This window comes from Cornus florida, unplaced genomic scaffold (assembly GCF_030987335.1).
Source record: "Cornus florida cultivar Cherokee Brave unplaced genomic scaffold, ASM3098733v1 CherokeeBrave_3.0.0_Hap2_Chr08, whole genome shotgun sequence".
NCBI lineage: Eukaryota > Viridiplantae > Streptophyta > Magnoliopsida > Cornales > Cornaceae > Cornus > Cornus florida.
The window spans coordinates 11,950,885-11,964,722 of NW_026775578.1; the positions used below are offsets into that span (position 1 = coordinate 11,950,885).

Below are 13,838 nucleotides of genomic sequence, written 5' to 3' on the forward strand. Positions count from 1 at the left end.
AGGTTTTGTTTTGTTGGAGCTCTCTGTTTTGGCCCAAGTGAATATTGCACAGCCTTTTTCCTGGCGTTGTTCTGGTATTTCCAGCTTTGTTTCGGATCTTTTTCATTTTTCGGATGGATCGCTCCGATATAGGGAAGCTCTCCTCCCAGGTTAAGATCCTTTTTTTTTGGGGCTATCCCTTTAGCATTCGACATCTGCGAAGGGTCTCTCAGTGTTGTCTGTGTCTTGTTTAGGCTATCGGTGTGTTCGGTAGCATCATTCTTTCCCTTGTTAGGCTGCCGGTGTGTTTGGTAGCATCGTTCTTTGCCTTGTTAGGCTATCGGTGTGTTCAATAGCATCATTCTTTGCCTTGTTGGACTGTCGATGTGTTCAATAGCATGGTGTTCGCCGTTTTCATATCTCCAACAGTATTTATTGCCTCATTTAGGCTACCGGTGTGTTCAGTAGCATTACAGTCTTATTGTGGAAATGATACGGTTGTTTCACGTTTTGATATAGTCAAGCTAAACTTGATTGATATTTTCCCTACAACTAAAGGGGGAGTGTTGGAAATCATATCTATAAGTTGACAGCTTGAGAGGGAGTGTTGGAAATCATATGTATAAGTTGACTCAATGATTGTGGCAGATTAGGCTAATGTTTAGGCTTTTGTTTAGTCAACTTTAGATAGTCCTTTTTATGCATACTTTTATGCATAAATTAAAATGTATTAGAAATCTGCCACAAGTCCCTTTAGGCAAGCCTAGGGAGTCTTTTTTATGCATAAATTAAAATGTATTTGATATGGACAATTTTATCCCCTTAGTAATTTTTATTACTTAAACTTCTTATTTATTTTATTTTTATATTTTTAATAGGAAGTGTAGTTTTATTTAATTCTTTTAGGAATTATATTCCTTTTGCTATTAGGTTTTTTTATATTTTAGTTTTCTTCTAAAGTTAGGTTTCTATTATTATAAATAAATGTACTGCAAAGTGCAGAATTAACTTTTATTCATTCAATTTTCAAATAATATATCATATTTCTCTAAAATGTGTTTCCGTTTTGTGGATTCAAAATACCCACCTTGTGGATTCAAAGCAACTAAGGTAACCTGTTTCTCCTGAACAAATTTATTCCTTCCGCTTACGTCAATCAGTTGGTATCAGAGCCTTGTCTTGAACGTGGTGATGGCAACCTCGCTAGCCACGAAGATCGGCAGAGAGTGGCTCCTTTTAGGGCCGAATTTCAAGGCTATCAATGTAAAACCCGACGAACGTTGCAAGATATTCAAGTAATGATTGCTAGGTTTGAGTTGGAGCAAAATCGCGAGAGCAATAAGATGTGTAACATTGACGAAGATCGTGTTCATCCTCTTCAGAATCGCAACCCCATCCTACCATGTAGGCAGTTAGCCTACGAGGATGAATTCAGTGATGATGATGATGAAGATTACACTGAAAACATGTTTGGTTGTCATAAAGACAAGCGAATTTATTCTAATCCTGGGTATTATGATCCTAGGAATTTTCCTACTAGTTTTGATGGTCTCTTTCATGTTGAAGATTTCCTAGATTGGCTAGAAAATTTTGAGAGTTTCTTTGATTACATGAAAATTAAAGAAGAAAATAAGGTGGGGTTGGTCGCATACAAATTAGAAGGAATAATTTTTAATTGGCGAGAACAGTTGCGAGTTTTTCGTGCACGACTAAGAAAATTACGGGTACAATTTTGGTTGAAGATGAAATGCCTTTTATAAGTCAAATTTCTTCCATCTTATTGTGAGATTAATCAGGAGAAAAATTTTGTTGATTCATCACCTCTTGTTGACGATGATGAAGTTGTCCAAACTTCATTCGTTGTAGAGACACATGAAAAATTCCGGAGTCCTCAAGACATAAAGGATGGCTTGAAAGAAATTCGGCAATGCGAGGAGATTGCGTGGTACGCTAATCGTCAAAACATTGTGCGGAATGAGCATAATTCATCATAGCAGTTGAGTATAATTTGGTGTTTGGCTGTACTACCACAATACGTGTCGGTGATGTTACTGTACAACATATTGTTAATGGTGCCACGGATGGTGCTTGGAAAGCGTGGCAATAATTGACTTTCCCATTAATTACCTTACTGGAGTTACTGGTATTCCAATTGAATTTCAATATATATCCAAAGGCATTCAATTACAACTCTTGGAAAGCGTGACAATAATCTTACTGGTATTCCAATTCAATTTCAATATCCATTCAATTACAACTGGCTTGGAAAGCGCGACAATAATTGACTTTCCCATTAATTACTTTAATGGTATTCCAATTGAATTTCAATATCTATCCAAAGGTATTCGATTGGGTGGATGATTTTCAGAACAATTATCCAATAACAAGAATATCTCCTAAAATTTGTCACAATTTTAATTTGATTTTTTTTTGGACCTGGAATCTATTGAAGTAGAGCAGAAGAATTTCTTTGTTGTCATGCCTCGTGAAATTGAGTATATCTCAAATAATTTCTTTTCTTTTAAATTGTCAAGTGAGATTGAAAATATATCACAATTGGTGTGGACAACTAAAAAACAAGTTTATGAAGCACCAATATCAAATCATCAATGGTATCGAATTTTGTTCATACTCATATATGATCCGTAACAAAATTTGAAGACTAATTTTTTTAAAAGTAGAGGGGACAGGGCAATTTTATTCACTTAGTAATTTTTATTACTTAAATTTCTTATTTATTTTATTTATATATATTTTTATATTTAGTGTAGTTTTATTTAATTTCTTTTAGGAAATATATTCCTTTACTATTAGGTTTCTTAATATTTTAGTTTCTTCTAGAGTTAGGTTAGGTCTCTATTATTATAAATATATGTACTGCGAAATGTATAATTAACTTTTATTCCTTCAATTATCAAATAATACATCCAAAAATTAATTGAAAGCGATGATTGACCTGAAAATCTTGACATGATCTGGATATGAATCATCATGGTGATGATTGACCTGAAATCGTAAAAGAACTTAATTGAAAGCATGTCTTGAACTTTTTCTGTTTTGGAGATTCACTGGAGGGCTGTATAGACTTGATTTCTTATAATGGCAGCAGCAAAGTCAGTCTCTTATAAGCTTATAACTGTCTTCCTATAAATCTATAAACATAATTTTCTTTTTTTTTAAATACCGAAAATCATTGCTTGCTTAAAAAATACTTTTGAGCCAAATAAAGAGTTACTATTTGTTTAGAAAAAAATTCTCCATCAGAAAACATAAATTTGACATCAAATACTTTCTTTTCTCCCTGCAATTTTCTCCACTCTCCTTTTGTTGTTCTTTATTCGAAAGTCGTCAAACTTGAACCCTCTCTCTCTCTCTCTCTCTTTCTCACACACACACACACACACAAATTTAAAAGGATTCTTGATCTTGTTAACATTGCATATACTTAGTGCAGCATAGGAAGAAGAAATGAAGGTCTAAACAGGTTACAACAGATTCCATGGATAAAGCAGAAAACAATTTAAATGTTTGAGTTGCAACATGGCATTAGACAATGAATGCTGCTAAACGAGGCCCTTCTATTTCACTAGCAATTAGAATGACAGGATGATTTCTTTCAAGTCATTCAAGGAATTGTAGGAAGAACCACCTTTCCTGATACAAACCTCAGCCTTCTCCTTTAAATCCATCGCTCTCTGCCTCATTTCCTCTCCTTCTTTGTCCACCATTAGTCTTCTTACAGCTCTCTCTATATTCCCTCTCTCCATATGCTCCAACTCTAGCCCTATCCTCCATTCACAACTCAGATACCTTGCATTCACTTTCTGGTCCCCGAAACATGGCCAGCAAATCATTGGAACCCCTTCACAGATACTTTCCAAGGTTGAATTCCAACCACAGTGGCTCCAAAACCCTCCCACCGCACCATGTGCCAACACCTTTCCTTGGGGTGCCCATTTCACAATATAACCTGTGTCTCCAAATTTTGCTTTGAAAGTTTCCGGCAACAGCTCTATCCATTCCGAACCGCGAATTGAACCAGGTCGAACAACCCACAAGAATGGTTGATTGCTGTTGGCTAGCCCCCAAGCCATCTCGGTTAGAGCTGCCTCATCCAAGGAAGCTAAGCTCCCCAAGCTTACATAGATAACTGAGTTAAGAGCCTGCTTGTCAAGCCAAGAAATGCAATTAGCGTCCTCCTCTAGCAAGCTACTAGAGGAGGCTGGAGAAATTTTATGCAAAGGGCCAACTGAGAACAATGGAACTTTGTACTGTTGCTGGAGCTGTGTCAGTGAGGGACACTCAAGGTAGTCCATAGTGTTCCAAATGATGGCTGAAGATGTTCTAATATTGCTTATTATTGTAACTAACTGTAGCAAGTTTTCCAAAGGTCCGAAATTGGAAAGTGGTAGATCCTTGAACCTGAGGGGATGAAGGCCAGGCACTAGATCCTGCAACACAGAATCTGCAATACATGGTGGTATTGCTATGGTATCACTTATATATATTAGTGAATTTTTACAACTGTCCATTTAAGATGTGATATGAAGTTGAAAAACAATGCTCCAAATGCAACTCTAGAATATATTCCAAGTGCTACTATTGATTTACAATTTATATCTCAATGCTGTTGATTGAAATTGAGGTGAATGGAATTTTTTTCTTAAATATTGTGTAGAAGAGTTAAATTTTAGTTTTATAGCTAATTATAGATAGCGCAACGATATGGAGTTTTGAAATTAAGTCGCACAATTTTTTTTTTAAAGGGATGCTGCTTCAATGGGTGCCATTCTCACACGTCGCGTGTTCTCTGGTTACCGCTCACTCTGTGTGACTTATTTTGCCTCTTTCTCATTTCGCTCTAGCAGTCATTATTGTTGCGTATGACTTAGTTTCCAACCTCTGAATCCTGAGTAACGGCCTACTTTGTTTCAAATTTGTGATTTCCTTATTTTTCTTTGGAAATGATTTTTTATTTTTTTTGCAATATATAAACAATATATATAAAAAATAACAACAGAAGTAAGTGAAAACATTATAGATGTTATCTTCTTTCTAGATGTTAGCCAAATTGTGAAAATGGGAACATGGGTTTCTTTCATTTAACAGTAATCAACTCATCTATAAATGTGGTCAGACACCGTGGAAGATATGACGCATCAATACAGGGTGTGATATCTTACCTCTCAATCTTGGTCAATAAATGACCTCCACACTTATTTATAGGCATCCTACATCATCTCCTCTCAAAGTCTCTACATATTCACAAGTCACTCTCCCCTAAAAAAAAAAAACGCACGCACTCCTTCCATTATTTTAGAAGCTTCCAACACTCCACGATCCAATTCTCTCCAACACTCAACAATCTACGGAAACACTCAGACTCGAACTCGAACTCCTCCCTTCTACTCATGTTATGCTGGGTCCACTGATAACCTAAGACCCAATCCTTAAATTTAATTGATCATATAGTTATTCTAATTCAACGAGCAGCTATTGTAAAATACTCCCAAGTATTTTTTCACATTCTATTAAAATTCTTATTTTTTTCTATTTTTTTAAAAAACCTTGAATACAATCTCTGCATCTCCCATAGTCCCACTCAACATCTCACTCAATCTCCTATATTTTCTAAATAAACAATTACTTAATATAAATATATTAAACATTAAAAAACAAAATTTAAAATTTTACAGTAAGGTCTTAAATTATATTGACCAGTCTTTGGTTGGCACATACCTTGGATGATGCTCGGAACTGAACGGCCTTCAGCTTGGAGCCGGAGAACTGAACGGTAAGCGAGGCTGGAGTAAGCATCACTGGTACGCAGGACGATGCTCGGAAGTTTGAGGTGATTAGCCACAGCTTCCGAAAAGTACATGAGGGTGTCGTAGATTATGCAGACCACCTTACCATGCTGGTCCTGGTTCTGGTCCATCATTTGAGCCAAGCATTCTTGTAAGGGCACTTCACAGTTGATGTTAAGAGTTTTAATAAAAGGTATGAGATTGCCGGACAACGTATTGGTATCGGTTAAGGCATCTTGAATGGGTATGAAGATGAAATCGGGGTGTTTCGAAGGATCAGGATAGTTGAATTGAGTGTGCGCAACTGTGATTGAGAAGCCCATGGAGTGAAGGGTAGTGCCTAGTTGAAGCATAGGGTTTATGTGTCCTTGAAATGGACATGGGACTAGCACCACTCCGCGTCTCTTTTCTTCTTCCATCTGTGTGTGTGTGTGTGTGTGTGTGTGTGTGTGTTTGACAAGGTATTAGGGTTGTAATTGTAAGACATTATTTGGTTCAAGTGATGAGAAAATTCTTTAGTTGTCGAAAATTGACTAACGAGTGAAACAAAAAGATGTGGACCACGAGAAGAATTTTCTTTAACGGGCGTAAAAGATGTGGGCCACCGAGAAGAATTTTCTTTAACGGGCGTAATCAGTATCATATCTCATCAAATAAGTAAGAATAAACTCTTCTTAGTAAATATGGAGTCATTCAGCAAAAATAATCAAAAGATGCGAAGTGGAATGTTTGGTCCTCGTGGCTGTTGTCTAAAGTCATTCAGGATGATCTGTTTCTGTTTTCTTAGCCTGTTTTGTAACAATTTTACTTTTTAATTTTTTCTGTCAATTCTTAAAAATAAAAAGTAAAAGTGAAAATTATGTTTATTAACATATTTCTACTTTTTTACTTTCAGAAAGTATTTTTATCTCATTTTCTTGTTTTCTCCACTGTAGCAGAGGAATTACTTCCGCTATTGTAGCGAAACTTAAAAAACACGTTATGTTCCGTCGTTTATAACAATAACCACACAACCTACAATTCTCTCTCCCATGTACCACGATTATGGCCACCAGATGGGCAACTCCGACGAAGATGATTCGCCGATCGGCATCGCCGGCGACCATTATATCGGCAGTGATGGGACATAAGTAAGTTATGCTTTCCTCAAATCTGAATTTTTTTTCTCTCTCATCCTCAAGGACAAAATCCCCCCTCTTCCTCCCACTGTTTTCTTACCTTGAATCCTTAGCACAAAATTAAAGAGTTAGGCACACAACAACGAATACGACAATGAAAGATTCTGACGACGACAAGGAGAATCACGACGATAATGGGTTGAGATTTCTGGTTTGATTGCCGATCTAAGACTGTATGGCGGCGGGATCAGAGAGTTTTTGTAAGGATCTTGTTAATGTTCAAAATGTGTGCCATTATCATTCTTCTGGTACTTTTGCCCTTATCATTCGTCTGGTACTTTTGCCCTTCTCACAAGTACGATCCTTAGCAGCAGAATCTGATCGGGCATATGGAAGAGGCCCACTTGAACAAAAATTTTACCTAAAACCTTAATTAACTTTTGAAGAGGGTGGAGAGAGAGAGCTCACCTTGATGTCGTCTGTCTGTCAGTCTGTGGGATCGAAGGACGGTGCAGTGGAAGATTTTTATCGTTGTTGCAGAAACGGCCTGTTTTAGGTTTTTTTATAATTTTTTTTTTATTTTATTTTTTTATACTGTGATTGGAGCAATTATAATGGGAAGAGGCGGTTTTGGATGGTGCTAAACATCTTGGTTCTGGAAGAGAATTTAATTTTGTGTTGGAAAGAGGTTTGTGGTGACATTATTGATGTTTGAAAGCTATGATAGGAGGTGGTGGTGGTTTCTAGCAGTTTGTAGTTAGGTAGAAATGGAGGTTGGTGGATGCGAAATTGAACTGGGAGATGGTGGGATTGGAATGGTAGATGATAGAACTACAGTAACGGTAAAAAAATAAAAGCAAAATCATAATTATTAAACTTGATTTTGTTATTTTGCTTTCAAAATTTTAATGAATATGAAATATTACTAAACATAATTTTATTTTCTATTTCAGTTTAAGAAATTAAAATCATATTTTTACTTTTGAAGAAAACAAAAGTAAGAAAGTAAAAAAGTTAGTAAACGGACTAGTTTGGTTGTTTCTGTTTTCTTAATTTGTCTCTTCTGTTTTCTGGGAGGTTAAAAATTTTTTTGCCCAAATGAGCATAACTCTTCAATTAATTTGTAACACTGTATTGAGTCTATACAGTCTTGGGTAGGTTATGAAAATGACAAGTGAAAGACGGTTAAATACTTGTTTCTTAATTCCTTCTTTTATTTGGATTAGTATGTTTGGAAATAATGATTGTGTCGTTGCTCTTCATTTGGCCATATTTCATTAGGCGGTCCAAAACCGGGTCACAAAGGTTGATTTTGAAGTGTGAATATAAGACTCGTGTAAATAATTTTTTACATGGTGTAAAAAATTAGTCAAGGCAAAGCGGTCGATACTAGGGATGTCAATTTTTACCGTCCCGTCGGAGCCCTGCCCCATCTCGCCCCATTAATAACGGATATAGGAACACTTTTTATACCGTTGGGGCGAGTATGGATACAAATTGTGTACCCGTCGCGGGTCACGTGGCGGGTAAGGATTCAGTATATATATCCTAGGAGTCCCGTCCCGCCCCAACCCGCTAAGCATATAATTATATATATATAAATAACTTATTTTACATGTTTACCCAATTCCCCATATCTTACAATCCTAATTTAGGATGTAAATTTGGTATTAAATTTGTTTTTGTTTTAGTTATGGTGGAAGTCGGAACTTAGAACTTCTTATGATTTGATTATATTAAACTTTTATTTTTATTTATTATGTTCTCTGAATTATGTTATGTACATGTTATTTTTTTATTTTTGTTGGGATATATAATTTCATTTATGTTGTGCCGTTCCCCGGCTTTCCACATTTAAATAGCAGGAGCTTAAGTTCCAAAAAGTGGGAGAAAAAAATTTATTAGCCGGGCAAGCACGGGGGCACAGTATTTTCCAACGGGGCAGGACTGAACATGAAAATCCAACCCGCCGCGGGTCTCAGGGCGGGCATGGACTTGACAAAAATTGAAAGGGGCAGGGTGGGATTTAGAGAAACCCGCTCCAAACCCGCCCCGTTGCCATTCCTAGTCGATACCTAGCTTTCTGGAAAAATATAAATATATCTATATTTATTTATATTATTATTAAAAGTGTAAAGAGTTTTTAGTATTTTAATATTTATTTATTAATATAAAAAATATTTATTAATTAAAATAAAAATAGTTTTAAACAAAGTTTCTAAAACACTAAAATTAGTTTTACCAGTAATTATTTATTAACATAAAAAGAATTTTTAAAATAATTTCTGCACAAATTATCTATTAATATATACTTAAAAAATATGACCACAAATTACTTAATTTATATTTTATTTCAGTATTTATTAAGCCATATATATATTGCCTAATATTTTTATTTTGTTTTTCTAAAAAGAGTTAAAACTCTACCACAAATTACTTATTTTATTTTATATAAATTTTACAAAATAAAATAGAATTCTATAAATATATAAATATATTTTATATTTATATTATTAATTTCAATAAATATATAAAAATACATTTTATCACGTGTGTTTTACTGGTGTGTGTGTATATATATATCCAAGAAGCACAGCGATACTATCTAGAGCTGGGATCAAATTGGCCCGATACATGTCTAGACTCAAAACTTGACTATGGCATACAAGTTGGCCCAGGGCCAGAGAAGAAAACAAATACATAATATTGAGGCCCACCGAACTGTTAATTATTTCTCATTGGGCCATATCAACCAAGTCAAGCCCTTTTTTTTTGGGCTAATTCTTACGGACTAAATATGAATCAATTTCAAAAAAATAAAAACGTTATAGTGGGCTCTACAATCCACTTCTTAAATCTAAATATTCAAAAGAAAAAAAAAATCTAAATATTCAAAAAATACTAAAAATTATCATAATTTTTTTTTTTCCAGAGTGCTAATATCATTTTCTTAAAAAATATCCTGTCAAGTACATTAGCTTTTGAACTTTCTAAGCGTGTTCATTAGCTTTTGAACTTTCTTAATTCCTTCTTTTATTTGGATTAGTATGTTTGGAAATAATGATTGTGTCGTTGCTCTTCATTTGGCCATATTTCATTAGGCGGTCCAAAACCGGGTCACAAAGGTTGATTTTGAAGTGTGAATATAAGACTCGTGTAAATAATTTTTTACATGGTGTAAAAAATTTGTCAAGGCAAAGCGGTCGATACCTAGCTTTCTGGAAAAATATAAATATATCTATATTTATTTATATTATTATTAAAAGTGTAAAGAGTTTTTAGTATTTTAATATTTATTTATTAATATAAAAAATATTTATTAAATAAAATAAAAATAGTTTTAAACAAAGTTTCTAAAACACTAATTTTAGTTTTCCAGTAATTATTTATTAACATAAAAATAATTTTTAAAATAATTTCTGCACAAATTATCTATTAATATATACTTAAAAAATACGACCACAAATTACTTATTTTATATTTTATTTCAGTATTTATTAATCCATATATATATTGCCTAATATTTTTATTTTGTTTTTCTAAAAATAGTTTTTATAAAACTTTACCACAAATTAGCTATTTTATTTTATATAAATTTTACAAAATAAAATAGAATTCTATAAATATATAAATATATTTTATATTTATATTATTAATTTCAATAAATATATAAAAATAAATTTTATCACGTGTGTTTTACTGGTGTGTGTGTGTATATATGTATATCCAAGAAGCACAGCGATACTATCTAGAGCTGGGATCAAATTGGCCCGATATAGACTCAAAACTTGACTTTGGCATACAAGTTGGCCCAGGGCCAGAGAACCCAACAAACACATAATATTGGGCCATTTCAACCAAGTCAAGCCCCTCTTTTTTTGGGCAAATTCTTACGGATTAAATATGAATCAATTTCAATAAAATAAAGACGTTATAGTGGGCTCTACAATCCACTTCTTAAATCTAAATATTCAAAAGAAAAAAAAAAATCTAAATATTCAAAAAATACTAATAATTATCATAATTTTTTTTTTCCAGAGTGCTAATATCATTTTCTTAAAAAATATCCTGTCAAGTACATTAGCTTTTTAACTTTCTAAGCGTGTTCCAATTTGGATCTTAAAGGTCAAAAAGCAAATGGATGCGTGATTAGAATTTCTACTAATACAATATATTGCCACGTAATGAAAAATTATTTTTCCATTATATCATCCAACAAATAAAATAAGTATAGTTTTTTCATACGCTAAATGTCAAAGCTTACGAAGATCTCACTTTGTACACCACCATTGTGTGTCTCATTAAGGCAGTTTTATATGTTTGATCATTGCGTCAAGTATTTTAAATATATATATACATATATATAATTTTTCATTTGCAAGAAATTCATAAGACTCATTTGTTTTTATGAAACTCAAACATTAACCATCCCAAGACAACACTACTTAAATTATACTGTATTTGAAAAGCATTCAAAATTTAATTATATAGGTGATATGAATGAATAGTGAATAATTTTTGATCAATTATTTATTCCACTCTCTTATTTATTATATAAATGATTAATTAAAAACAGTAGGTTTAACAATTGACTATAACGTACAAAAACTTATTTTCCTATATAAATTATTCATCTTCTTCTTTTGAATTAATTCTATTACACGCAAATATTAATAATTTTAATTTCTTGGTAAATAAAAACACTCCTTTTTTATTTATTATTATTTTTCTTAACTACGTCTCTTCATCATCAATTCTGTCTCCTTAACTAAGAATAGCTTAAGAACACGTAGTATAATTTTGTCTTTTGCGTATATTTAATTTCGACTATTTACCTGATTTGCAATACTATATTATAACGTAGCAATTATTAATTGGGTAGATGAACGAACTCACCTGAATATTCTTGTACCTTTCATCACATTTCCTACTTGTAATCTTATTCGTTCACACTTTAGACAAACTTAATATAATGGAATTGTATGCGTGGAAGAGAGATTTAGCTCACATAAAATATGTGAACGACTTGAAAAAATAAAATAAAATAAAGAGTTAATTTTATAAAATTTTTATTATTTTAAAATTTTGATTATAAATTTTTAATTTGTTTCAAAAAATTCACTACATTATGAGAAGTGATCAAATTGCTCCAATATTCGTGTTCGACCCGTTAACCTGTCTGTAAAATGACAAATTTAATTTAATTATTTAATGTCAAATTTAAAACTAAAAATAATTTTTTTTAAATTATAAAAATACTCTTTAGTTATCTTTTTCACCCCCTCTCAAACTCACCTCTCTCTCTAAATTATTTTTGTAATTTTTTAAAAAATTATCTTTATTTTACAATGCACAAGAATACACACATTTATTTTTACAAAACTCAAACGTTTATCATCTCCTTTAAAAGAAAGAGATGACATTACTTAGATTACACTGCTTTTGAAAAACATTCAAATTTTAATTTCATGCGTAGATATATTCGTTATTGTGTTTTGTCTCGAGTAGATATAAATGAGTAGCGATACTCACATAAAAAAAACTTATAGTGAATTGTCTAATTAAATGGTTTTTGATTAATTATTTATGTTAAATAGATGTATCACTCTTTTATTTATCACATATAAATGACTAATTAAAAGCAATAAATCTAAGAATTCGCTACAAGTGCAAAAATCATATTAGTAATTTCAATTTGTTGGTACATAAAAAAACAATTTAAAAAAAAAAAAACTTTTTTTTTATTTATTATTATTTTTCTTAACTACGTCTCTTCATCGTTTAGAACACAAATACTATAATTTTGTCTTTTGCATATATTTAATTTGGACTATTCACCTGATTTGCAATACTATATTATAACGTAGCAATCATTAATTGGTTAGTTCACTTGAATATTCGTGTACTCCTAAGATAATATAATAGACAAGCTTAAGATAATAGATGCGTGAAGGAGAGAGCTAGCTCACAACAATATGGGAACCACTTGCAAAACTAATAAATGAGGAAAGCGATAAAATTGAACGACCAAATTATTAGTCTCATGTTGGTTTAGTACTCTTTATCAAAATATATATGAATTTGAATTTTTTTTTTGTTAGAATATATTGGGGATGGCTATACAAAATAACAAACTGCAGCCAGATCTAGCTAGCTTGTCTGATGTCTTTACCATCAAGCTATATATTCAGTTCATATATGCACTATTTTATTATATATATATATATATATATATATATATATATATATATAATGAGGGAAGTTTTTTCATTTCTTCTATATATATATATATAATGAGGGAAGTTTTTTCATTTCTTCTTCTAGATTACATCTTTATTATAATGCTGAGCTTCATGCATTGTGAGCGATGGAGTGAAAAAGGCGAACTATTATAAAGTCAACCCATATTAAAAAATTGAATGGAATCTGAACCAACCCATGCATATACAAATGGAATCTGAACCAACAGCACACATGTTGGTGTGCACACATTATATATGTCACACACACACACACACACACATATATATATATCAAGTATTTTTATTTTAATAAAAAATAAAAGGAAAAACATGGGTAAATTGCAAAACAAAAAAAAAAAAAAAAAAAAAAATGCTACATTTTTTAAAATTGATTAAGTAAAGACATTTTGTGAATTTGGAGTTTGAAATAATTAAAATATTAATTTTCAAGATGTAAGAAAGGTCAGAGATTATTAAAAGTATTTTGGAGTCTTTAATTGACTATCAATGTATGGTAAAGGAAAATTTTCACATATTTTAAAATGTTAAAAAAAATACTGAAATAACAGAAGTGTTTATTTGTTTATATTTATTATATATTGTTGCAATTTATGGAGATCGAAAAACATTAAAAAAGACCACATGATGAATCATTACAAGAGTTTTACCGGTTCAATTTCAATTGAAATGGT

At 32.1% G+C, this 13,838-nt stretch overlaps 1 protein-coding gene across 2 annotated transcripts; it reads right to left on the bottom strand.

Moving 5' to 3' along the window:
• Positions 1–3,462: 3,462 nt before the first annotated feature.
• On the bottom strand, positions 3,463–6,257 carry LOC132269392 (UDP-glucose iridoid glucosyltransferase-like). 2 transcript variants are annotated; one of them, XM_059770573.1, is made up of 2 exons: positions 5,719–6,257; positions 3,463–4,444 (listed from the first exon to the last, which is right to left on the bottom strand). In XM_059770573.1, exons 1-2 carry the CDS (start codon positions 6,203–6,205, stop codon positions 3,573–3,575), a joined length of 1,359 nt encoding a protein of 452 aa, XP_059626556.1. In that variant the 5' UTR covers positions 6,206–6,257; the 3' UTR covers positions 3,463–3,572. The 2 variants fall into 2 exon arrangements, with proteins under 2 accessions (XP_059626556.1, XP_059626555.1); XM_059770572.1 differs by having other exon boundaries at positions 3,463–4,465.
• Between the last annotated feature and the right edge of the window lie 7,581 nt (positions 6,258–13,838).

Excerpts from the sequence above, each read along its gene's own strand:
- LOC132269392 (XM_059770572.1), bottom strand. The coding sequence starts at position 6,205 with ATGGAAGAAGAAAAGAGACGCGGAGTGGTGCTAGTCCCATGTCCATTT. Across the intron at positions 4,466-5,718 it reads AGTTCCGAGCATCATCCAAG|CAATACCACCATGTATTGCA; the intron begins GTATGTGCCAAC and ends GTGATACCATAG.